The sequence below is a fragment of the Balaenoptera acutorostrata genome, chromosome 8 (genome assembly GCF_949987535.1).
Source record: "Balaenoptera acutorostrata chromosome 8, mBalAcu1.1, whole genome shotgun sequence".
Lineage (NCBI taxonomy): Eukaryota > Metazoa > Chordata > Mammalia > Artiodactyla > Balaenopteridae > Balaenoptera > Balaenoptera acutorostrata.
In genome coordinates this window covers 111,157,833-111,185,473 of record NC_080071.1, presented here as the reverse complement: position 1 = coordinate 111,185,473, position 27,641 = coordinate 111,157,833, and the positions used below count along the sequence as shown (strand labels likewise).

The window sequence follows — 27,641 nt, the reverse complement described above, 5'->3', positions numbered from 1 at the left end:
GCATTTTTTGGTAAAAGACCCCAAATTGAGGTTTTTCGAGTTGTTTGCTGTTACTAAAATGGCATCTAGTACAGTTGTCAGTCTCTTAAGCCTGCAGAATGTTATCTCAAACCCAAACCAATCTTGTGGTATGAGAAAAAGATAATTAAGTAGATGAAACATTGTTGTTGAAAATATGGATTTAAAAGCTTCAATAGCTAGTACCATGTAATTTCTAAATGATAACTGGATATTATATGATAGAGAAAGAAACAGCCATTAATAATTGAAAGCAATAAAAAATATGCATTAAATAAAAACAAATTGAAAGCAGGCAAATAATAAAACACTTAGCTCTTCAGTTATTATTCTATAATATGAAAGTTTAAAAAAAGGCTTCCTAATAGTTTTGGTTTTTTGGTTTGTTTGTTTTACATGTTTCCTGATCCAGATTTATATTTTTGAAAATAATATCTACTATCAACCTGATATAAAGAGTAGTTCATTGCGACTGACATCTTCTGGAAAAGAAGGAATTATTTTTAATGGAATTGCTGACTGGTTATATGAAGGTGAGTGAATAGATTTCGTTTCAAAAGAATACAAATGATATATTTTTACACAAAATCTATAAGAAAAATCTGTTCAATTATAACAATACTTATAGCACTATTTCTTCCTCTCATTTCCTCTCAAAATTGCCTTCATGCTTTCATATCTTTGCATCTGCTCATGTTTTGACTGGTTATGATTTACATCTACTTACATAATTCCATGTTTGAGATATATATATGTATCACATATACACATTTTGTTCAGGCTAAATAGATCTTATTTTTGGTGATGCTTAACTAATGAAAGTGAATAATCATCTTACATCACTCTGGAATTAGATGCTGAATTTTTCTGAGTCTGGGAAGGAATAAACAAAATCCTTTACTATTCAAAAAGTGCATGAAAGCCACTTAATTATTAGTCATTTCCATTAAGAACATTCTGTCACATTTTAAAACCACTGTATAGGGACCAAAATATTCAATGAAACCTACCTAAAAAGTTATTTATAATAACTATTGAATCAAGTTTTCATAATAGCTGAGAATATAAGAAGGAATCAGGTGATGAAAACCTCTATCCAATTTTATCATGTACCAATTATCAGCTAGTTATAGGTACAGATTGCCTAGGAAAAACTCAAAGTGTGAGTTTAAAACCTACATTTCAGACTCTACAACTGATCTTGGCAAAATACCTCAAAATTTAAACTAAGTTAGTCTATTAAATTAGAAATTATAAAGTAAGAATCTTCCAGAGAATAAATTTTACTCTTGAGCAGTACTGGCAAATGCAATCTTTCTAGCTCAGAGTTGCTACTTTTAATTATGTAAGAAAGTAAATCATTTAGCTTATTCATTCATTCATTTCGTTCATTCATGCTCTCATTTGACAGATATTATTGAAGACCTACTATGTTCCAAGTACTTGTCTTAGTGCTGAGATACATCAGGAAACAAAACATAGTTCTGCTCTCAGGACTTTACATTAAAAGGAAAATGTTGCTGGGTGGAACTATATTATTAAGGAAGAGACATTGTAGCCCTCAAGATTTACACATATATGTGTACATGTGTATTAATATCTATAATATATTTTGTGTATAAGCTAGCATCAAATAGTAAAAGCCACAGTTTATTCTGAGGAGTAGGGGAACCTACTGTGGAAATATCAGTGATAATTATACTATGAAATTTTACAAAATGAAATGCACAAATGGATTAGTAGGGTTCTTTGGTTGAGAGTGTCAAAAACTGACTCTGGCTTTCTTATTTCAAAATGATGGATTATTAGAGGCGCCTGAGACACCCCAATGAATTGAAAAAACAGGTGAGGAACAAACTTGAAACCTTGGTAGTTCTGAGAATCTAGGTAGTAAGAATTAACCACCTCTTACCTAGAGGAGCTAGGAAAGACACACCTTTTATGTTCAAAATATTTTGGTACTGTAGGAGACCCTGAAAGATGAAGAAACCATGCCAGTGCAGTGTACTAAGTACTAAATGACAGTAAACACAGGATTCTATGAAAAAACAAAGGAGTCAGACTTAGCCCATTTTAGGGATTTGTAAATATTTTCTTAATGGAGAAACCCTCTGAGCTGAGCCTCAAAGAATAAGAAGTTTAACACAGAAGAAGAAACCAGGAAGGAAAAATCCAAGCAAGAGTTAAAAGCTTGAAGAAGCATAGAAGGGTTAAATAGCATAGTGTGTGCCCAGGGAACTAAAATCAGCTTGGTATTATTGAGGCATAAAATTTGAGAAAAGGAAGGCAACAAGAACCAAGAGGCAGTAACCCTGAAAATTATCTGGGATTTCAATTATTTTTCCACTATTAAATGGGGAAACTAATACAGCTTTTCAGGAAAGGAAGTGTCAAGATTAGATCTTCCGCATAAATAGATCATTTTGGCTAGAGTGTAAAGCTGGAATTGAATAGTGAAAAGAACCAGTGAGCAGCTATAAGGCTTGTTCTATGTTCTATCAAGAGATAATGAGCAAGAGGACTAGGGTTAAAGCAGGAAGAAGGAGGGAAGATTCTAAAATTGATGAGGCAGTAAAATAGGTAGATCTTAGTGTTCAAATGGACGAGATGGATTGAAGAAGTCAAGAATGATTCTTTGGCTTCTGGTTTGGATCACTAGTAAATAGTGGTGGCAGACACAGTGAGTAGACATCAGAAGGAACAGTAGACTCAAGGAGGAGAGGAATAATTTAGCAGGAACATTGGTGCTTCCCAGTGTGCTAGTATGCTACATTGGGTGACAAAATGTGATCCTTAACATTCAAGAAATTTTGAATCAACTAGAGGTAAACCCAATGTAGAATGTACTGACTTGACACTGATCAAGATTTGGGCCTCTGTCCTTTAGGGAAGGCTTCATATAGTTTATGGAATTACATATTTGAGGAAATTATAAGGAGAGAAATTAAAGACCACTATTTGGGAAATAAGGTTATCTTCTTAATTAGGAATAAAAACCTATATATTGGGGCTGAAACTGAACAGTGTGTTGAGGGATAAGCAGGACAAATGGGTAACAAAAACTTTTGTTTTGGGGATGACCCTGTAAGTCTGACACTTTCCAAAAAGGGGGAAATGGAAAAATTATGGTTTTTGCCATTCAAATTAAATTCAATCCTTTGAGCTCATATGTTCTAGGTATACTAGGAAATTCCAGATATGCTATGTGAGTTAATTCTTATGATGCTAGTATATCTAATCACTTACTGAAGAAACCATGATTCAGGGAGGATAGGTGACTTGGACATGACCTCAGCGTTCACGAGGGTAGGGCTGACACTTGAATGTGCGTCTTCAAAGTCAGTGCTTCGTCCTGGGCTACTCCACCTGTTACAGTGCAGGGCCTTTCGCTCTTCCCTAAGGGATGGCGTGCATTATGGACCTAAGGTGTTAGATTTCCCTGGTCTGTTTCATCAGCCAAAGACTCTGAACCCTAGTGTCCATGGACTTACCTCAATTCTTGCTTCATTTCCAAGAGAAGGGACGGACCTTACGAAGGGAATAAGTGCTAAGGTTTGGCAGAGGGATTTAAGCAATTCATACATCATTGATTTTCTCTCAGCATTTTGCTTGGCATCAGCAACCTATGGTTCAGAAGTCCCACACGGGCCTTAATCACTTACTATCACTTTGCGTGTCCAATGTGTCAACACCTCCCAGAATCCAGACCTTCTCTTTTCCTTCAGTATACGCATGAAAAGGCAGTACTACCTATTAGAAATGCATATGGTCTTCAGCAGTATGTATGTGATACTCTAGTGTAGAGATTTCCTTTTTATTACTTTGCAGAAATCAGTTACAATATGAATTAGCATGTGTGGGAAACCCAAGAAGGAACATGTAACATTTCCACTTACTTTTTCTAAATTGAAATTTACCTTCTATAATTATCGTAGCAAAAGATTAGAAGAGTCACATAAAAGAAAATAAAATGTTTTTATGGCAAATTTTAAGTGCGTTAGGGCCGGGCCAACCTGTGAGCGTGCCTGTTGCTCCCAACCGCAGTCACTGACGTGGAGTCTTTAAAGTCTTTTAAAAGTGTAATTGTTTCTATTTCTAGTATTACTCAATTCCTAAGGAAAGTAAAAGCAAATAAAATACACTGTGTTTTAAAGAGTTGGTGAAGTTCATGGGGAATTCCCTGGTGGTCCAATGGTTAGGACTCCACGCTGGCACTGCCAAGGGCCTGGGTTCAATCCCTGGTCTGGGAACTAAGATCCCACAAGTCACGCAGAGTGCCCCCCCCCAAAAAAAGAGTTGGTGAAGTTCAGAAGAAAAATAAAACATCGTGCTCAAAATGAAACATTTTAAATATAATTTACACAAAGCACCTCAAATCTTATTCATATAAATTGGCATATTTAACGTGGTAACTTAACTAAACAAAATATCAGATCAATATTTTGTTTAAAAAAGGTAAAGTTCACAGCTGCCAAGTTTACAACTTTGAAAATCTCCACGAAGTATTGCATCTATTAAATAGAAACAAAAAATGACTGTCACTTTCAATTATTTGAATAATGGAACTGAGATGCCTAAAAGATTTATAAATATATTTTAGAATCTCGTATTTTAAAGGAGTCCTTCTTTGAAATTCAATCTAACCGTTATTGAGCACATATATTTGTCAGACATTATCTGAGACCAATACAATGAGGAATATGGGTTTCTATGCTTTGGGTATTTCCAACTTAATGGAGTGAAAAACTGTAAACAACTATTATATAATGAACCATTTGGAGCATGGTAAATAGAAATATAAATAGAACTACATGTCATATTAAATATATGTATAAATAGAATTAATTCTGATGCATTGGGGGAATATAGGGTGGTTTATAGAAGAAATGGTTTTTGCATTGAGCCTTAAGAATGACAAGAATAAAGAGGTGAGAGAAAAAAATTACAAGATAAACAATATGCTTATCAACAAATTGGGATTGTTGCTTTTTTGTTATTTGGTGAGAATAATGCAAATTGCCTGTATTCACTTTGTGCCTTCTCATAGACACAGGAAGTCACATTCATCCATTCATTGATTCAACAAATATTTACTGAGTACTTACTAAATCCCAGTAAAACTGAACTGTGACATATAAAAGAAAGAAAGATTAGAGATGCAGCCATGGAAGGCAGAGGAAGATAGGGTGATAACAATGCTAAGTCTCAGGAGGTCAAACAAGCTGAGGATTCCAAAGTTACTGTTTGATTTGCTACCAGAATTTGACAGGAACAAAATCAGTCAATTGGTGGTGCCAGAAGCAAGCCTGCAGTGGATGGAGCTGTAAATGGGAAGTGAGAAGGTTACGAACATAGACAAGTCTTTCAAGAAAGTTGACAGTAAGATACAGGAAATAAGGGGGCAAAAATCAACCAAAACCCACAGGGCTGACAGTAGATCCTCAGGAAATCCTATCTAAGTTGATAAACTACAAACGGATAAAATCAGCTTACTTTTCGGAATTGCTTGTTAATCTGAATACAATGGTCGTATGTGAGTTTGTTTTCTGTGAGTGCTTTGTGTTGAGGCTATATTTTTAAGTGTCTGTGACATAAAACCACATGTGTTGAGAACTCCATCTGCTCTGCAGTGAGATTTTCTAAATCAGTGTAATAAAGACAATGAAGAGCCAAGCCTACATTGAAATGGAATAGAATGCAATTTGTAAAAATACATTGTTTGTAAATAATATAATTACAGGAAGTTTCAATCCATGAGTAAAAGTCCCTATTAGTTGCAATTAAAGAATGTTTGCCTCGTTCAAGAGGACTTTTAAGCAAATGCATATTAAAGATTCTTTTATTTACCTACTTTCTATTCGGGTAGCTTTTTTTATATACCTGAAGGAAGTCACATAACTCTTTGTATATACTACTTTGCTATTTTATCATTTTTGTGAGGAACAACTTTAGGCATAAATCACTCTAAAATACATAAAAGTAGATGATGTCCAGTTTCTATTGAATGGTGCCCTCAAATTGGGGCCATTCTTATTCTTGGGAAGTACTTGTGTACGCATACTTCAGCACCCAGGATAGAACCTGCTTCTTAGAAACCCTGAGTGTTGATTTTGGGCAACACAATCTGATCTCTCTGTACCTACAGGTCTTATAAGACTTAGAGTTTACGTGCACTCAATTAGCAGCATGTTTTTTCTTCAGTGTTACGTGGCTCACTCATGTCTCCTCACCTGAATTTTAAGTTACTTGAATAAATCAGCGTCAGGATCACTACTGGAAAAAAATGGCACATTCAAAATAGTATTCAGCTTTATCTATGAAGGGGCCGCTTGTAAAAGACAAGGAATATACAACCTGTGGCTAGTAATGGTTTAGCCATTAATACCTGAAGAGGGAAGGGGGGCAGCTGTTACTAGGGCCTAGAAGGAGGGAGCCCTGGAGTTTTCACAGTAATAGAAGCAGTGAGTTTTGGTTGAAGAAGACAGCGAAACCCACATGATTTCCATGGGTGGAAACCAACAAAATAAATACCATGCACTAACTTTTTTCTCTTTATTTGATTTGCCTGGTTTCATATTGGCCACACTTAAAAAAAACTCAGACACCATGGGAGTGTTCTTATTATTCAAATGAAAAGTTTGTGGCCCCAGAAGAGGAGCACACAAAGTCTCATTTGCCACCATTTCATTGTAGAGTGACATTAGTCCAGTTATATACCTGTCTGAAATTTACAGCCAATATTTGTGTTTTTCGTATAAGGTTTGGGGGGAAATGGCCCCATTAAGAAAAGAAGTAACTTATCATATGGCCTTAATTGGTAATCATAACTCCTTTCCTGAACTGTTCATTCCTGTTTCCATTTACCTTCAGTCAGCATTTTGACTAGATAGGTTATTTACCTGGTGCATCAAACCAAAACTTTATTCCTGCCAAATCTTATTCCTTTGCTTCCTCTTCTTAATTAGGTTGCTACCATTTTAGTTTTCCATTGAAATGGAAATTGGCATGTAGAAATGTGGAATTGGAAAATGAGATGGAATTAGACAGAAGGGTATTTGTGAATCTGCTAAATTCCAAATATCTTCTTCCTTTTCCTTCTTTATATAGTAAAGGCACATTTTCTTCCTGGCAGATGATATTAATCATTGACCCAGCACAGTGACGATGTTTTCTGTCGGTTTATTTTTCCAGTCACGCTGAGCCCAAATGGTCAGGGAAAAATTTCAGCTTCTAATTCAGAGGAACAGAATTGTGACTATTTTCCTTGTTGGAGGCAATCCTCCCTTAGGTAGTAGGACTTCTACACCCACCAAGCCCATTATCATGAGGATAAGAAACAGAATGTTGTGTCCAGTGGATTACTGATGTGATAGTGAAAGAGAACACTACACTTCCACCCCTTAGCTCCTAGATCTGTGCTTCCTGGTTATGCAGGAGGACACAGAGCCTCCTCTGCTATGGATGTACTCTGGTGGACATTAAGTAGGACACTCATATCTGGAGGATAACATCCCAACTTCAAGGATGTTGTCAAAAAAACAGTGCCTAAATTGAGGTAGAGCAGACTATTTTACTCTTCTATCAAGCCCGGCTAGTGGGGAACATGATGAAACCAGTGAATGCCATTCTGAGTCCATTGCCTTCCTCTTGCTAGAAAATATTTGCTGTTTGGAGGTGACATAGTGTGGGTTATTGCGGTAATGGATAAGTTATTCTGTAAGTCCATGAACAGCAGTGCTGAGAGGGCTACAGGCAGCAAAGACATATCCATATCTACAATATGTATCGACTTCTGTTATGGCAAAATTCTACCCTTTCTTGATGGAAGAGTTACCATATAATCCACCTGTCACCAGGTAGTCCGCTGGGCCTGCTGGGAAATAATGCCATGTCAAGGGTTTAGTAATGATCACTGTCATTGGCAGCCAGAGACAAACTGGCATGCGCTCGGCGGTCATACTGTCCATCTGGTCATTGAGAGCCTCCCCTGCTATGGATGTGCTCTGGTGGCCCTTAAGCAGGACACTAATATCTTCAAATGTTTTACATTTTTACCCCTCCTGACAAGTCCATGCACTTATTTTCCCTAGACTTCCTGCCACTAATTCTGTAATTTTACTTTTCCGTATCCCTGATCAGGTGGCCATTTATTAAGTTACTATGCATGAGTCTGGATGGACCTATGCTTCAAGCCAAGTCTCCTTCCGCAAGAAGTAGAGAACTAAATATCTTGTTTAACAGTCTTCCAACTGGGAGGATTTATGTTTATTATAGTCTTTTTATGCCGCTCCTGGGTAAGATTATAGTGCAGAGCCTGTCCAGTTCCAGGGGGTTCAAGTACATCACGCAAACCTGCCCATAATCCAGGCCTACATTTACTCCTCCTCTGCCAGCTCATGTCAGGGTGTCAGAGGCATAGGCATCCTGAGGCATCGGTGTGAAATGAAGGAGAATGGATAAAGCAGAGGATGCAGTACGATGAGCAGCTCACTTACACATTCTAGTCCAGTTCCATATAAACCACTTCTATCTTAGGGTGGAATATAGCTGTATGTGTTTAGTTTTATGGTCAGTGAATCAGATAAGAGTCAGTTCATGGTGGACAGTTTGGGTTGCATAGTCACTTGGTATCCCATGGTCAGGCTAATTATTTCTACCATAGCTCAGTAGAGAGCTGCTTTTGAATTGGGGAATATTTATCGGCACAGGAGAAAATGGCCTTTCCCTAAAGCTTGTAATGCCTGTGCTCTGATTGTCATATGGTGATTGCCAGAAGCTTCACACAATATCTCTGTTTGGGAAGGGCACTTGGATTACCATCGTATCTGCTGGGTCACAGGGTGAAGATGGTAGGAAAGATTGGACCATGGCCTTGATCTGCTGCACAGCCCTCTCCTGCTCAGGTTCTTCTCAGAACTGGCAGTTTTACAGGTTACCTGGGAATAAAACAGGTCAGCACATGTGAATGTAGTTTATGGTGTTCTTCAAAATCCAGAGTATAGGCCCTCTTTACTTTCAAATAAATATAATCCCAACAAATTTTCTCACTTTTTAATAGATATTCCAGTGTATCCCAGGCTACTGCATCTCTAACCTTTTCCCTAGGGATGCAGACTCTTAAAATTTACAGGAATTAATCTTTCACTCTGCCTTTATGCAGAGAAGGTCTAGCTCCCTTGTATAGAGGTTGCCTCAGTCAGCAAGAAGACTTGTGGAAATTTTGAGGTTCAAAGTCTTCAGCCGACATTCCACTATAAAATGTGTTATTTATGAGACTGGTCCAGAAAGCAGCAAGTGTACTGCACGCATCTACCCAAGCATCCTGAGCCTGTTTGTCAGGCTTCCAATACTTCTCTACCAATATTGCTCTCTTAGCTTTAAAACACAAGTGAAGTTGAGACCCTCATTTGTGTTGCTCCTCTGCAACACTTTCTATGTTCTCTCGGACCTCAGCCACATCTGCCCTTCAACTACAGAAGAGAGGGATTCCAAAGTTGCCATGGTGACCTTTTGTGTTTTCCTAATTTAGTTGTCATGATTTCAGTTTCTGTTTATTCCTATGTAATCCCTCTGAGGTCTCATAAGAACTTCACTTATAATCTTTATCGTTGCCATTTTTGGAGCAACTGAGTGTCACAATCACTTGTCCTCCAAACACTTTTCCTCTCTAGCTGCATTTTATTCTACGTCATCACCAGTGACAATTGATTATTCATGATTCCATGCCTTGCTATGGATTATCTATGCTCCCAATTCCCCCCAGAAAGGTTATTATTACATCAAAGATCTCCAACCTAATCTCAAAATCTAATTTTGAAATCTAATTTTATTTACAAAAAGATAATTTACAGAGGTGAAGGTGCAGGGCATCCGTAAATGACAGAACTATAATCTAGACTAGTAGCAACCAGGCAATGTGCACCCTTATGATGGTAGAAGTGAGCCATTATCAGATACAAGAAGAGAACATTGTGTAGATGAGGCTGCATTGAGAGGAGTACTGAAATCATTTAAAGCACACAACAAGCCTCAGGTGACATTTCAGGACAGAGCCAAGGGAATACATACTCTGACTCTACTCTCCTTCTAATCTCTTGCCAAGGTACCCTAGTGGCCATGCTTTAGAGAGCATGGGAGCCCTTTTGATATAGTTCATACAGGTTAATGTCCTGGGCCAGAAATCAGGTGTAGAAAAGTGGATAGTGGATCTGGGGTCACATGAAAGATATCCAGTATATTTTTAAAATTTTATTTCCTTAGAACTTAGAATAGTTTAACGAATCTAGTAGGTATTCCACTTGTTTGATGATGAGAGGATGGAAATATGGTTGAATGCAGATATGAATGAATAGCGACACGAATATGGTTTTATGCCATGTTTCAGTCTTCAATTACTGTTCTCATTCTTTTTACTCTGATAGTGCTTTCATCTCCTCTGTTCACATTGTTGACAATCCATGAAATCCTGACTTCACTGCTTTATTCTTTCCTTCCTTTGCATCTTCTTTTATTGGGATTAAAAGGGTAGCTCAGAAATAAAGAATTCTTCATGAAGTTGATAAAATTCACCACACTGTATAGAAAATATTTATGTACAATAAAGCTTTCAAGGACAGATGTTTGTGGGTCACTGAACCCACATCTACAGTTGTTTTCAAATAACACTCATTTATTCTAGAGGAACTTCTGCATTCTCACATCGCCCACTGGTGGTCACCAGATGGAGAAAGGCTTGCCTTCCTGATGATAAATGATTCCTTGGTGCCTAACATGGTTATCCCCCGGTTTACTGGAGCTTTGTATCCCAAAGGAAAGAAGTATCCATATCCTAAGGTAAGTAATGTGGAAGTGCTGTTTGTCCCCCTTCTCTGTGTGCCAGTGACTTGATTGATAGTATTCTCGGTTCATGAACAAGTTGTCTTTGGAGAATAAAATAAGCCCCCTTACCAGTCGACAGTCATCATTTTAAGAGCTTGCAGTGGTCTGTGCGCAGTGCTTGTGTATGAACAGCTAAAGATGATTCAAGGGTGCAGGAACTTTTGCTGTATTTCTTTCACTTTGATGCTCTCATTCTTTATCCCTCACCTTCCTGGTTGAAAAGAGGGTGAGAAAACATAAGAAGCAGCATTGATCCCAGGGCAAAAGTTTCTCCAAGGTATATTCTGTGAGCTGTTAATAGCTATTATACAGGAGCAAAAAGTGCCACAGTCAAATAAGTTGGGAATTCTCAGTTTAAAAAAAAAAATCTAGCTTTTTTTCAGATGATTTCTTAGAGCACTTAATATACTGCTTGTTAATGTGTGTTATAAATCTCCTATAAAAAGTAGACAGCATAAAGAATCTCTAGTAAGGAATAGACTAAGCATAAAGAATCTCAATAAAAAATAGACTAAACATAAAGAATCACCAATAAAGAATAGACTAAGCAGAGAGAATTTATTAGTATTAATATTAGCACCAGTATTATTTTGGCAGAGCATACTCTGGAACATACTTTATCAAATGCTGGGGTAGAACCATAGCCAGGCATAGCTGGAATAGATGGAATAGTTTTATTGAGTGAAGCGAATATGGAAACCCTGCCCAGATAGCAAAACTATTTTTAAGTGTTGGGTGAGGCTTCTGAAAGCAGGCTGTGGAAACATCTGGAGTGTATTGGTTTTTCTCTTATATGTCATCGTTAATTATTTAAGGTCTCTTGCTTTAAAGTTTATTTTCCCCATGTTTACAAAACAAAAAAAAGTGAGTTCCCCCCCAAGCATTAATCATGTAAGGATACCTTATAGAAAACTTTTAAAATTCAAGTTTATACATTTCAGCTCTTAATGAGGTAAGAGAAGGCTGCTGATTTCATTTAGAAGTCTTTATTAAGCCATTTCTTTAGTGAGTTGTACCTTGTGTTTCCAAAGTACAATAGGTTTTATACCTTTAAGTTTGTGCAGTACCTTAACTGGGCAGAGTACTGGAAAAATTACCCATCACGTGTATTATTCTACTCCTGCAATGAAGGCGTGGTTGCGGGGGATGACTTTCCTCATTTTCCTAGCATCCACAAGACTCAAGTTATCCAAGGTGGGGACAGGAGGAAGGAAAGTAGTGAATACGGAGAGTCAGGGCTGCGAAGCCTGTTTCCTCAGGGAGATTCTGTGCTGTCTTTCTCCCTATCCTATCTTCCTTCCAGTAGGTTGTAGTAACAGAGTGACTGATTGACAGCTACGGAAGACAGCAGGTTTGAGAGGAATAAGATTCCATGATTTTGAAATACTATTTTTAGGGTCTTCTCTGGACATAGATCTGAAAGCACATATACTCAGTGCTCTTCAGGAGAAAGTGGCAATTTGACCTAACAACAAAATAATTATATTTCCCAAGACATTTGTATGGTACTCCAAGAAAAGTACTTATGTCTTCTCCAATTGTAGATTTAGCCATGTTGTATGTATGACAGTTTGTGCAGGTACAGCATACCTGTACCTGTTTTTTTTTCCAGAGAAAAAGTAAAAGATTTTTGAAATATATTCTCACCCCATTTGATTTACTTATAATAATGAAAGTTCACCTGACAATGTAAATACAAAATGAAGAATGGGTCCATACTGTGAAAAGCACATGTCAATAGGCAAGACAGTCACTCAGAGCTGTTCAGTGTGTACATTGCACAAAGGGAATAAAATCAACCCCAGGGAGGGGACCACTTTCTGTAATTCATTTTCCAAGAGGAGTGGGGATTTTAGGGTTCACACAGAAGAGCCATATGTAATAGCTGCATCTTCGAATTGCCTTCTCAGTTACAGACTCTTGGTGCTTGAACTTGTACACTCCTAGGCCTTATAATTTTATCAAGACTGAGGCAAACAAATGGACATTCAGAAACATCTGAGAAAATCTAAATAAGTCAGCAGTAAGTCAGAAGATACTGGGTTGACAAACCTAGACAATTTGTTTTTATTTAGTAAGTCATTATTTAATTAATTAATATTTCTTAATAGTAAAGCTAGGCATAAAATAATATTAATGTTTGTTTATTAAATGGGTAAATCATGTGTGCTAATAATATGCTATATATTTTCAGGGAGACTTCTCACTTTTTTTCTACATTCGGCCGTCTTCACAAGTGCCTCTGTTTTACAGTTGGGCCAACTAAGCTTCTAAAAGGCTAAGTCCTTTTATAAAAGTCATAGTTATTTAGAGAACAGAGAAATAACTCAAATTTATCGATTCTGTCTCTCTCTCTCTCTTTCTCTCTAAAACTACCAGAGGTTAACTTGTATCTCAGAAGATGTAGCTGGAATCAAAATATCTCGTCAAGTTAACGAATAGATGTGGAGCTCTCTTTGCTCCATTAACTACAAATGACTCAGCTCTGTATGAGTAACATTCTTAGCCTGTATATTTAATAAATGATGTATCTAATGCATGATGTACGTAATACATAATGAAGGTCCTGAGTGTGTATTAATGACTACCATTGAGAAGTATTAAAAATAAAGACAAATATTATAGTGGCCAAAGAGAAAGAATCCCAAGTCCTCAGGTGGCTGTCAGTAGAACTATCTGCCAGGTACTTAAGACAACAGGACTCAAAGAAACTAGGTCTGGGTTTTCATCCTTGTTCTCAGAATAAATTTCAGAATAATTTTGGGTCTATTACTTGAATTTTCAAAGTCTCATTATTTTCTACTCTGGTTTAAAAAAAATTTTTGTTAGTTTTTCCACTAACAAATGTGTTATTTTGATTTGTTCTTACTTATGCGATAAACTTTCAAAAAAGTGGTGCTTTAGACATAGAAGTAATGCATAGAGTTCACACTAAATTGTGCTTCAAATTAAACTAGATTAAAACGAGTGCAGCAAATACCCAATGTGGTCAGGTTTACTAATGAAATACTTACACTAAACAAATATATTTGTATTTTGCTTAATTCAGCATAATTCAGAATTCATAAAATACCCTATCATTAGCAATTCAGCACAAAAAAGATACACAGGTCTATCTCAGCAACTCAGGTTAATCTTCTTAGTTAAAACATTATCTCGTTTAATGACAGTTTGGTTGCCAGCAAAATAAGGTTAAGTATTCCTGAGGCTTGTGTTTCAGAATCATAGAGGAAGGATTCTATGGGTTTGCAGTCTTTGTAGCAAATTAGACTGTTAAAAAGCGAATAGATGAACTCCTCTAATTTGCAAACTATTGAAACAATTCAAATATTAAAGGGTGCAAATGAACTTGCAATGTGCACTTAATTTCAAAACTCCAAGGAAAGAAATCAAATTGAGATTATAGAATGCTAGACAGCTGAATTTTGGAAACAGCTTAATGTTTGGTTTTTGTCTAAAACTGACCATAGGTGTACACAACTTTTTTTTTAGATGTTTTCATTTCTTTACTTTCTTTCAGTTCCAGTAATTTCATACAGATTCAGAGGGAGATAACAAATTTGCATTGCCTTTTACCAAACGGATGTTAAGTGGTTATGTTTTCATTTATCAGTGATCCTCTTGTTTAATGATGGCTCCAAACTTTTCTTTTATTTGAATCTGAAAGTATTTTAAATTCATATAATAAATTAGTTGGCATTTTTCATAAACGCTTTGTTATAGTAATGGCTTTCTAACTTTATCTTGTACTTGAATCATGGACTTTTAGACTCATGGCGTGTACACAACTTTTGATTTGTTTTCATGTGAAAGCTAATTGGGATACCAGTGATCCTGTACAGTCCTATAGACCTGAAAAAAACTGCCTTAATATGTGGTAATAACTGTGTATATCTTTGACAAAGTATGTCATGAAATTAGGCATCACTGATAAGAATTCATAAAAATTGATCAAATTTAATTTAATTTCTCTTTTTCTTTAATCAGTTTTTTGAAAGATAAAAAATATGAACACAGTTTTTCACTCACTAGAAAAATCAGTGTCTGACCATTATTTTTAATTCATGAGTTAATTAATTATGTAATTAAGTATATACTATTTTTTGGCACTTTTGAAAATCATCTTTTTTGTTAGTCCATATGACAAAAGTATGAGATGGTTTTTTCCACTGAAAGGGAATCTACTTTGGCTCAAAACTTCTGACTGTGACATATTCTCAGAGAAATGTCTCATTTTTGAGAATCAAATAAAATAATACTTGAGGATCTTTAATATCCTGTCCATGGTCCATATCCAATAAATAACAGTCAAAATTGAACCCAGATTTCTCTGATTCATAGATTAAACTGAACCAGTTCTCAAAATGTTGCCCTTTTACCAGCAATATCAGCCTCATCTGGGAAATTATTAGAAATGCGAATTCTCATGTCCCATCTAGACAGTAAAAATGCTGGAGGTAGGCCTCAGTGGTCAGTGGTTTAATCAGCTTTCCAGGCCCTCTGGATGATTTTCATGCAAGTTCACCTTTAATAACTGCTGAGCAGTAGTATATATCTATATGTAGATATATGCACATATATCAGTGTTTTAGCAACATTTGCATACTAATTATAATCATCTGGAAATCCTGTTACAACACAGATTTTTAGGTCCACACCCAAAGATTCTGATTCTGGGTCTGAATATAGGTCTGTCCGTTTGGGGCCCATGAATTTGTGTTTCTATTGTTCTAATTGATGCTGCTGGTTTAAAAAAAGCACTTTGAATGACACTACTAAATACTCTGCCCCAGCTCTAAATTTTAACATACCTGATCAAGCTAGAGAAATGGTTAGACTCAAAAAATACAGGGAAAGCCCAATACCTTCAGGGAGAAACATGGCAATTGAATTAAAACAAAAGTGATGTGAAAGGGACCTCCTAAATGAGGTAGTAGGCTAAATTGCCCAAAACAGATGAACCCAAGCACTGGAGGGTTTTAGAGCAATAAAAAGCTTTACAAAATTTGACACCTGAGCCTTCTCTGTGAGGCAGGCTCATAGCTTATTTTCCAGGAAGCACTTTATCATATGAACCATTTTCATAATCTCTCTTTATAGTCACTGCATTTCTAAAATGAAAGCCTTTCTGGACTCCTTTCTTTGGATCAAACTTCTGATGTGTGTGATACGCTCCCACAGATGTGCTAGTCATTGTTTTAATGAAGACTTTATTTTTTAAGGGCAGGTTAAGATGCATAGCAGACTTGAGGGGAAGGAAGGTGTTTGTGCCATATACCCCCAGCTCCCACTCAGCGTCCCCATCGGAGTTGTGTGTTTGATGTAATTGGTGAAGCTCCATTGACGCATCATAATCACCCAAACTACAGAGTTTACATTCCAGTTCAACCTTGTTGTTGTGCGTTATGGTTTTGGACATTTGTGTAATGAAAAGTACAGAGTGTTTGTCACTGCTCTACAAATCCTGTTACTTCGTCTATTCATCACTCCTCCCTCCCCTCCATGCCCATTATTTTTAATAACTTAACAAAACATTCTTGAGGAGCGATTACTGATTATTGGTGGGATGCATTACGTTGCTTCTGCTCCTGATTTAACTCTGGGTTTTGTCAGTACCAGTTCCTTGAACATGAATCTTTCTTTGGTATCTTTAAATCAGTGTTATCATTCCCTTTAGATTTGTGTCAGGTCTTTTAAATCAACTCATTTTTAATTTCCTTGTCCTTCTCTGTATATCTCACATGGTCTTCTCTTCACAAAGCAGCTACACCACAGTGATACTGGTGTATTGTTTAGAAACACAATGAGCCACAAGTAGCCAATTGATTCTGTTATTTATTCTGTTTATGTGAATGTTTATTCACATAAACATTGTTTCAGGTTCATTCATCCTACCTGCTTGAGCTATATTGGCGTAAGTTCCCATTTCTGCTCCCTAAGAGTTCACAGTGTATTTAGAAAAACTTTGAAGGCCATTGCCTAGGAATGAATGGAAGCAAATCTAGAGCAGTTAAGAGCATCCTGGGGTTAAATACTAGCTCCCTCAGTTACTGGATGTTTCACCCTGCACAATTTGCTAAGCTTCTCCATTTTCATCTGGAGAATGGTTATAAATAGGTCTTAGGACTGTAGTAGGAACATATAATAAGATAATTCATGTGATGCTTTAACACTTAGTAGGAGCCAGAAGCATACAAACTGCTATACAGCCTAGTTATTATTTCATAAATTTTGATTTAATAAACTCAAATTACATTTTCTTACCACTGTCTTTCTAGTCTTCATGCCAGGTACACAGTGAGGGCATTCTGCTCCATGGCCCACATCCCAAGGGACATTTATACCTCATTTAGTATTCATTATAATTTAAAAGAAAACCTATGATGATTAATGCATGGAAGAAATTAGGTATTGTGGAATTTTAAACATGTGGCAGTGGGATTGGGTAGGTTTTCTTTTTCTTTCTTGTTCTTCTTCTTTTTTTTTTTTAAATTAGCCAAGCTTTCTTTCCTTTGCTTTTCGTATCCTATAGTGTGAACAGCTGCTTTATCTACTAGTTGTTTTGTAAAACCAGCCCTTCTGGTGTCATTCTAGGGGAAGAACACACAGCATTGCCTAATGAGTAAAGTCATCATGATTTTCTGTCACCTTTAATTGTCTGACTAAAATGCTAGAGAAGCAGCAATCTACAAAAACAATTGAAAGCAATCAAGTTGTTGAATTTAAAATCATTTCTACTTCAGAGAAATTAAACTTTTTTCCCCATTCTAACACAAAATTGTAAAAGAATCAAAATGCATTTTCTTTTCTCTTTCTGACTTACTCATATATATAGAATGTAAACAAACAAAAAAAAATTAGTACTGATGAACCAGTGGCAGGGCAGGAATAAAGATGTAGACAGAGAATGGACTTGAGGACACGGTGTCAGGGGTGGGGGAGGGAAGCTGGGGCAAAGTGAGAGTGGCATGGACATATATACACTACCAAATGTAAAATAGATAGCTAGTGGGAAGCAGCAGCATAGCACAGTGAGATTAGCTCGGTGCTTTGCCATGACCTAGAGGGGTGGGATAGGAGGGGGATGCAAGAGGGAGGGGATGGGGGATGGCTGATTCACTTTGTTGTACAACAGAAACTAACACAGTATTGTGAAGGAATTATTCTCCAATAAAGATCTATTTAAAAATGCATTTTCTTTCTTTCTCAATATATTCTAATAATGTATTTGCATTGCAACTTTCATTTTCTCAAAGGCAGGTCAAGTGAACCCAACAATCAAATTATATGTTGTAAACCTATATGGACCAACTCATACTTTGGAACTCATGCCACCTGATAACTTTAAATCAAGGTATGTAATTTCAATTTCACTTTTACCGGAAGATAGATCTTTTAACTCCAATTATCATTTTGTTGCAATTTAGAGAGAGATGTGATCAGCTCAACAAATTCACTTAAAAATAAAACTGAGGTTGTGTCCATTAGTGCAGGAATGAACTCATTCTGGATCTCTTGTTGTTCCCAGGAAGCATTTAGAGTTTTGAGGTCATTACCAGCACCACAAAATGACTAAATATACTAATACCAAGAATTAGCTCTTTGGCAGGAGATGTGACAGAGAGATGGGGACAAAGGATAATTTTCCACTGAATTTTCTTCCTGAAAATAGTCACTCAATGTTTTTAAATGGTCCTCTTTCAAAGAGTATAATCTTCCTAAAATGTGTGTAATTTTCCAACTTTTACCCTGTAACTTGCCAATCAATGATTCCCTAGCTTTGTTTTCCACGCAGAGAAATTTAATGAGATTTTGTTTTGAAATATCCTACATAAGAATCCTGCTTATTTAAGTCTGAGTGGGGAGAAAAGAAACACATTTTATGGGTCAGAAACATAATTTTAATATTAGCAAAATTTCCAATATTTGAACAACTAATCAAATGACCATGTGGATTGTGAAATCCAGAGTGGTCTCAGACTTCAAAGGTGATTCTTTCAAATATTTTAATCCTGTGAAAATTTACAGCAGTCCTGGAGCTGGAATAGGCAGCTGATTTAGGAAAATAGTTTTATACTATATTGAATGGTATAAGGCTAAGCTTAGAGTTTGTTTTGATGACATCAAAAATAATCACAGGGTGACTGATTCAAGTAGAAATTCCATTCAGTGTTCCATTGACATATTTGGGAAAATTTCATCATATTTGGAATTTTCACAGATAGTGCAACCTTTAGCATGTAGAAATTTTTCCTACTTGAAAAGTTATTAAAAATATATGGAATGCTTACACTGGAAAGGTCCCCATTAATGATCTAATATAAACTGTTCCTATTATTGATGGAAAAGATGGGGCCCAAAGAAAAAGTATGCTTAAGATTAGTTGGTAGCAGAGGTAGAAAGTAAAGTAAAGCCTGTTTCAAGTTATAGAGCATTTCATCTAGGTTGTGATGAAAGATCTTACAGGGTCATTAAAATTGACATATAGAATACAGTACAGTTGACTAAATCAGTTGAAACTTCTACTTCTGAGCTTGGTTTACCAGTCATGAAATATTTGGACACAAATGAAGCAATTATGAAAATTATTAATATTTTATGTGATCCTTAAGGCTTATCTTTTTCTCTGATTTGTTCAGTGCTCTGAATTAACAATAAAGAGCACTAACCTGGAGTGTTTGAGTCACATCTCTATTACCACTTTATTGTGTGACCTTGGATAAGTCACTATACCTCTCTCTAAGCCTGAATACCCTAATCTTAAAATAATAATTTCTCATTTTTATCAGGTTTTTAAATCTTTGAAATGGAAGTCAATTTTATAATATCCAGGTTTCTTTCTAATAGAAGGTAGTGATTCCTGACCTTGATGCTGTTACCTAAGAGTCTTTCTAATGAGTTCACCAGGTAGGACATAGCAGTGTCATCAAATACAAAGATTCATAAAGACAGAATCAATTGTCATTATTAGAGTATTAGTTAAGCATATATCTGTTTAATATTTGAGGTACAATGTAATCAGATTAGTCACGCATTGCGAAAAGATATCACATATCTTTAGATGTTGGAAATCCAGTACATAGAATGGTATACTAGATCCTTCTAAGAATGAGGAAAAATCCTGTGAAGAAAAAGTTCTTAACTGTAATTCAGGTATGCTGGTTTAGCAGTGAACTTGGTCTACATTTGGGACAGTCAGGTAATACCTTATCTGCACAATGTATGTAACATGTTTCCTTTTTCTGCCTCGTAGTTATGTAAGTGCCGGTCGTGGCATGTGAAACCACAATAGGCACTTCTGGCACTTTTGGTGCACCAAAGTGTATGATTTACTCTTTTTGTTGGAAAACTCAAGACCAAAATTTACTTCAGAATGTTTTCTTCAATATTCCCCAGGAATATTCAGTTTTTATGTTTCCTTACTCATTTGTTCCTGGTGAAAGCTTTAGTCCAATTTCCTATCATCTGCATTTAACCTCTCTGAGCACCGGTATTACTTTGTTGGGCCTGCAAACACACAAACGTGAACAAAAGAGAGCTATCCATGGTGCAAATCAAACAGTGCTGCATTTATCTGCAGATCAAATGGAAACTAAACTCATACTTTTCCTTGATTTTGTTTTAGCATTATCAATATCTATAATATTTAACACTTAGTACTTTAGCCATATGGAAATTTGCTAGAAAACTATTGTGCCCTCCCTAGTTAGATAGACATTTGAGATCTAAAAGAGCATAACATTTTCCATAATTTATTGGTCAGGGTCCTCGAAATTAAAAACACTCAAGAGGGGTAATTGAAGTGCAGTTAATTAAGGGACTATTAACAAAGATATGCATGGGATTAAAAGGAAACTCACAAGGGATGGGAAAGCAACACAGAGTCTGCAATAGCAGAAAGCTTTTACTGCCCCAGGACTGAAGGAGCAAGGGCAGGCTCACTTAGGAAACCTGAAGAGGCTTGTAACTGAAGAACAGAATGGACCAACAGGACCTGTCCACAGGTAGAACAATTAAGTCATTGCCAAACCGGGCCCTAATAGGGAGTGGGTCCTGGCAATAAACACTCTGAACTGTCTCCTCTAAAGCTTTGAGTTCCTCCAGAAGTCTCTCTTGGGCTAGGGAGCCTCGTTGTAGAGGCCAGCCTCTGGAGACCGTGGGGGTGAGTGGTAAGGGGCAAATTCGAGAATAGATCTGGCAAATGGGGAATATTCAACAGACATGATTTAAGGATAATATTTGCCTGAAAATTTATCATTCTTATTACTTTAGGGATGTGTTGGAGATGTCCAGAAGAACACACAATAATTTCTCTGAAGCCATGTGAAAAGTGTTCTGTCTCTGTTTCTAGTTCTGTTTCTTTCCCTGTCTCTTTCTCTCTGCCTTTGTGTGTGTGTGGTGTGTGTCTTTCAATCTCTCTGTCTCTCTCTCTTTCTCCACACACACATGCACACGCATCTATGGTTTACCTAAGTAATACTTGTACTTTTCCTGAAAACCTGCGATATTTTTCTCAAGTGCATTGTAGATTGTGCAACGAATCATGTTTCAACTGTTTGCATCAGTGTATTTTGGACATGGAGTTTACCCTTGGTGACACCTGGGTATCCCCTGTAACTTATTTTCCTTTATCTGTCTTCCTAATTTTATTTACCACAGTATTCTTAAATCATTCTAAGCTAACACAAATTCTTTTTATTTTTTGAAAATGTTAGCTCTATAAATATACAAACTAAATAGTTTGTTGGTACCAGTATTAACAGCAATTTTCCCATATTTATTAGTGACAGTATTCCCATAGGTATTGCAAGCCTATGTACCTTTATTGGAGAATTTAAGTATGAACTTAAAAATACATAGTTAACTTTTAGAGGAAATATTTTTATAATAATGAATCATGCAGATTTAGGGACTTGTCACATTGTTTTGGAGAAGTGGTTATCTCCTGTGTTCATTCATCTCCAGGCTGAAGAATAAAGACAGTGGTTTGTCTTTAGGTTCTCCTCACTCTCTGCCTTTGACATTTTACTTACCAGAAATCTTTCTTTAGTCATCCACCCTTTGTGACACATTGTTCTCATCCTGTTTCATTGATATGATACTGTCATATTGCCCCTGTCATTCTGGGCTTGAACTGCCATGGTTTTTCTTCCTATTTAATTGAAGTATGTCTAGTCTGCGTCTCTTATTCTGCCAGTGAATGTCTATACCTTCCAATAAAATCTAATTAATAAATTTATCTGTGTTGATGGAAGTGACCCTTCTTACAAGTAAAGCATGGATATTAACAGAGGTCTTTGGAGGACACGAGCTATGAGTTGGTCATGAATGTCATCACAATACACTTGTGGGCAGAGATCTTGGGTTATCTGGAAGAGAGTGAGCTCAGAGTAACCATATGTGCACAAAGACTGTTGTGAACAAAGAGCAGTGATTGGACAGGAAGCCAGTGAAAACACAGGTGTGACTGCTAATCTACCTGTCTGCTGGAGATGCTATTGCCTCCATTCCACATACCCTTGTGAACAATTAGATCTCTTGTGCCAGACCACCCAGCTAATAGAAAGTCTTTCTTGACTTGAGTGCAATCCCTCTAACCCGCTTGTCTCTGTCTCTGTGGCTCAAGAGGACCAGATCCTCGAGGACTTCCTGGGTAATCCAGAGCCATGGAGACTAGGAACAAGCAGGAAAGCCAGTTATAAGGAAGGGACACTTTCGCTGGCCACTGGTCATGGGACACCAGATCTAATGTGTTCATGAGATGGAGTTCCAGGAGGACAGCCACATCTGCAGCAGGCAGGCCAAGGAGTGTGGCATTTTCAGGTAACGGCACTTCCTTATTTCCTCATTCAGAGGAACCCTGAATACTTATAAGCAAACTGAACAAGTCTTTATAAATCATAAGATGTGCACCTAGGACCTTGGAACAAAGAAAGAATACAGGATGTAATTTAGTTAGTAAATATCTTTTCTCCCTTCTTACGTGCCAAGTTCTACTTATCTTTCATTTTGGATATTTCCAACACTTTATTATGGAAACCTCAATGGTTGGAAATTACCCCAGTGGACTTTACAAGTTCTATTTTGGGGAGATCTCTCATCCTTATGAATATATGTACTAAGATATCTCACATAAGACTAAACTTTGCTTATGAACATAAGATACTTTATGTACAAACACACAAAATCATATTATTTAATCAAAGAGAAATGTAAGTGGTATGACTGTAAATAATTTTTGTTTGTTTTTCTTTTTTTTTGAAATTTTGAACTTTATTTTTTTTTTTATACAGCAGGTTCTTATTAGTCATCCATTTTATACACATCAGTGTATACATGTCAATCCCAATCTCCTAATTCATCACACCACCACCCCCACCCCCCTGCTGCTTTCCCCCCTTGGTGTCCATACGTTTGTTCTCTACATCTGTGTCTCACTTTCTGCCCTGCAAACTGGTTCATCTGTACCATTTTTCTAGGTTCCACATATATGCGTTAATATACGATATTTGTTTTTCTCTTTCTGACTTACTTCATTTTGTATGACAGTCTCTAGATACATCCACGTCTCTACAAATGACCCAATTTCGTTCCTTTTTATGGCTGAGTAATATTCCATTGTATATATGTACCACATCTTCTTTATCCATTCATCTGTCGATGGGCATTTAGGTTGCTCCCATGACCTGGCTATTGTAAGTAGTGCTGCAATGAATATTGGGGTACATGTGTCTTTTTGAATTACGTTTTCCTCTGGGTATATGCCCAGTAGTGGGATTGCTGGGTCGTGTGGTAGTTCTATTTTTAGTTTTTTAAGGAACCTCCATACTGTTCTCCATAGTGGCTGTATCAATTTACATTCCCACCAACAGTGCAAGAGGGTTCCCTGTTCTCCACACCCTCCCCAGCATTTGTTGTTTGTAGACTTTTCTGATGATGCCCATTCTAACTGGTGTGAGGTGATACCTCACTGTGCTTTTGATTTGCATTTCTCTAATAATTAGTGATGTTGAGCAGCTTTTCATGTGCTTCTTGACCATCTGTATGTCTTCTTTGGAGAAATGTCTGTTTAGGTCTTCTGCCCATTTTTGGATTGGGTTGTTTGTTTTTTTAATATAGAGCTGCATGAGCTGTTTATATATTTTGGAGATTAATCCTTTGTCCGTTGATACATTTGCAAATATTTTCTCCCATTCTGAGGGTTGTCTTTTCGTCTTGTTTATGGTTTCCTTTGCTGTGCAAAAGCTTTGAAGTTTCATTAGGTCCCATTTGTTTATTTTTGTTTTTATTGTCTTTACTCTAGGAGGTGGATCAAAAAAGATCTTGCTGTGATTTATGTCAAAGAGTGTTCTTCCTATGTTTTCCTCTAAGAGTTTTATAGTGTCAGGTCTTACATTTAGGTCTCTAATCCATTTTGAATTTATTTTTGTGTATGGTGTTAGGGAGTGTTCTAATTTCATTCTTTTACATGTAGCTGTCCAGTTTTCCCAGCCCCACTTATTGAAGAAACTGTCTTTTCTCCATTGTGTATCCTTGTCTCCTTTGCCATAGATTAGTTGACCATAGGTGCATGGGTTTATCTCTGGGCTTGCTATCTTGTTCCATTGATCTATGTTTCTGTTTTTGTGCCAGTACCATATTGTCTTGATTACTGTAGCTTTATAGTATAGTCTGAAGTCAGGGAGTCTGATTCCTCCAGCTCTGTTTTTTTCCCTCAAGACTGCTTTGGCTATTCGGGGTCTTTTGTGTCTCCATACAAATTTTAAGATTTTTTGTTCTAGTTCTGTAAAAAATGCCATTGGTAATTTGATAGGGATTGCATTGAATCTGTAGATTGCTTTGGGTAGTATAGTCATTTTCACAATGTTGATTCTCCCAATCCAAGAACATAGTATATCTCTCCATCTATTGGTATCATCTTTCATTTCTTTCATCAGTGTCTTATAGTTTTCTGCCTACAAGTCTTTTGTCTCCCTAGGTAGGTTTATTCCTAGATATTTTATTCTTTTTGTTGCAGTGGTAAATGGGAGTGTTTCCTTAATTTCTCTTTCAGATTTTTCATCATGAGTGTATAGGAATGCAAGAGATTTCTGTGCATTAATTTTGTATCCAGCAACTTTAACAAATTCACTGATTAACTCTAGTAGTTTTCTGGTGGCATCTTTAGGATTCTCCATGTATAGTATCATGCCATCTGCAAACAGTGACAATTTTACTTCTTCTTTTCCAATTTGGATTCCTTTTATTTCTTTTTCTTCTCTGATTGCTGTGGCTAGGACTTCCAAAACTGTGTTGAATAATAGTTGTGAGAGTGGACATCCTTGTCTTGTTCCTGATCTTAGAGGAAGTGCTTTCAGTTTTTCACCATTGAGAATGATGTTTGCTGTGCATTTGTCATATATGGCCTTTATTAAGTTGAGGTAGGTTCCCTCTATCACCACTTTCTGAAGAGTTTTTATCATAAATGGGTGTTGAATTTTGTCAAAAGCTTTTTCTACAACTATTGAGATGATCATATGGTTTTTATTCTTCAATTCCTTAATATGGTGTATCACATTGATTGATTTGCATATATTGAAGAATCCTTGCATCCCTGGGATACATCCCACTTGATCGTGGTGTATGATCCTTTTAATGTGTTGTTGGATTCTGTTTGCTAGTATTTTGTTGAGGATTTTTGCATCTATTTTCATCAGTGATATTGGTCTGTAATTTTCTCTTTTTGTAGTATCTTTGTCTGGTTTTGGTATCAGGGTGATGGTGGCCTCATAGAATGAGTTTGGGAGTGTTCCTTCCTTTGCAATTTTTTGGAAGAGTTTGAGAAGGATGGGTGTTAGCTCTTCTCTAAATGATTGATAGAATTCACCTGTGAAGCCATCTGGTCCTGGGCTTTGTTTGTTGGATGATTTTTAATCACAGTTTCAATTTCATTACTTGTGATTGGTCTGTTCAAATTTTCTATTTCTTCCTGGTTCAGTCTTGGAAGGTTATACCTTTCGAAGAATTTGTCCATTTCTTCCAGGTTGTCCATTTTCTTGGCATAGAGTTGCTTGTAGTAGTGTCTTAGGATGCTCTGTATTTCTGCAGTGTGTGTTGTAACTTCTCCTATTTCATTTCTAATTTTACTGATTTGAGTCCTCTCCCTCTTTTTCTTGATGAGTCTGGCTAATGGTTTATCAATTTTGTTTATCTTCTCAAAGAACCAGCTTTTAGTTTTATTGATATTTTCTATTGTTTTCTTTGTTTCTATTTCATTTATTTCTGCTCCAATCTCTATGATTTCTTTCCTTCTGCTAACTTTGGGTTTTATTTGTTTTTCTTTCTCTAGTTCCTTTAGGTGTAATGTTAGATCGTTTATTTGAGATTTTTCTTGTTTCTTGAGGTAGGATTGTATTGCTATACACTTCCCTCTTAGAACTGCTTTTGCTGCATCCCATAGGTTTTGGATCGTCATGTTTTCATTGTCATTTGTCTTTAGGTATTTTTTGATTTCCTCTTTGATTTCTTCAGTGATCTCTTGGCTATTTAGTAATGTAGTGTTTAGCCTCCATATGTTTGTGTGTTTTACGTTTTTTTCCTGTAATTGATTTCTAATCTCATAGTGTTGTGGTTAGAAAAGATGCTTGATATGATTTCAATTTTCTTAAATTTACTGAGGCTTCATTTGTGATCCAAGATGTGATCCATCCTGGAGAATGTTCCATGCACACTTGAGAAGAAGGTGTAATCTGCAGTTTTTGGATGGAATGTCCTATAAATATCAATTAAATCTATCTGGTCTATTGTGTCATTTAAAGCTTGTGTTTCCTTATTAATTTTCTGTTTGGGTGATCTGTCCATTGGTCTAAGTGTGGTGTTAAAGTCCCCCACTATTATTGTGTTACTGTCGATTTCTTCTTTTAGAGCTGTTAGCAGTTGCCTGATGTATTGAGGTGCTCCTATGTTGGGTGCATATATATTTATAATTGTTATATCTTCTTCTTTGATTGATCCCTTGATCGTTATGCAGTATCCTTCCTTGTCTCTTGTAACATTCTTTATTTTAAAATCTATCTTATCTGATATGAGTATTGCTACTCCAGCTTTCTTTTGATTTCCATTTGCATGGAATGTCTTTTTCCATCCCCTCACTTTCAGTCTGTATGTGTCCGTAGGTCTGAAGTGGGTCTCTTGTAGACAGCATATAGATGGGTCTTGTTTTTGTATCCATTCAGCAAGCCTGTGTCTTTTGGTTGGAGCATTTAATCCATTCACATTTAAGGTAATTATCCATATGTATGTTCCTATGACCATTTTCTTAATTGTTTTGGGTTTGTTTTTATAGGTCCTTTTCTTCTCTTGTGTTTCCCACTTAGAGGAGTTCCTTTAGCATTTGTTGTATAGCTGGTTTGGTAGAGCTGAATTCTCTTAGATTTTGCTTGTCTCTAAAGGTTTTAATTTCTCCGTCGAATATGAATGAGATCTTTGCTGGGTAGAGTAATCTTGGTTGTAGGTCTTTCCCTTCCATCACTTTAAATATTTCCTGCCACTCCCTTCTGGCTTGCAGAGTTTCTGCTGAAAGATCAGCTGTTAACCTTTTGGTGATTCCCTTGTATGTTTTTTGTTGCTTTTTCCTTGCTTCTTTTAATATTTTGTCTTTAATTTTTGATAGTTTGATTATTATGTGTCTTGACTGTAAACAATTTTTAACTTAATTTTATACCTAACTTAGTGTTCTCTTTAAAAACCATTTATTCACTAGATTT

The 27,641-nt window shown here is 36.5% G+C and overlaps 1 protein-coding gene across 2 annotated transcripts in view; it reads left to right on the top strand.

Annotated features, from left to right (window-relative positions):
* Nucleotides 1-27,641, top strand: part of DPP10 (dipeptidyl peptidase like 10) — a 690,622-nt gene that overhangs the window by 563,876 nt on the left and 99,105 nt on the right. For both annotated transcript variants that reach the window (XM_057551306.1, XM_057551305.1), the window contains 3 exons: nt 431-551; nt 10,697-10,851; nt 18,153-18,250. In XM_057551306.1, the coding sequence (XP_057407289.1) occupies nt 431-551; nt 10,697-10,851; nt 18,153-18,250 (374 nt within the window). The remainder of the gene's footprint in view (nt 1-430; nt 552-10,696; nt 10,852-18,152; nt 18,251-27,641) is intronic.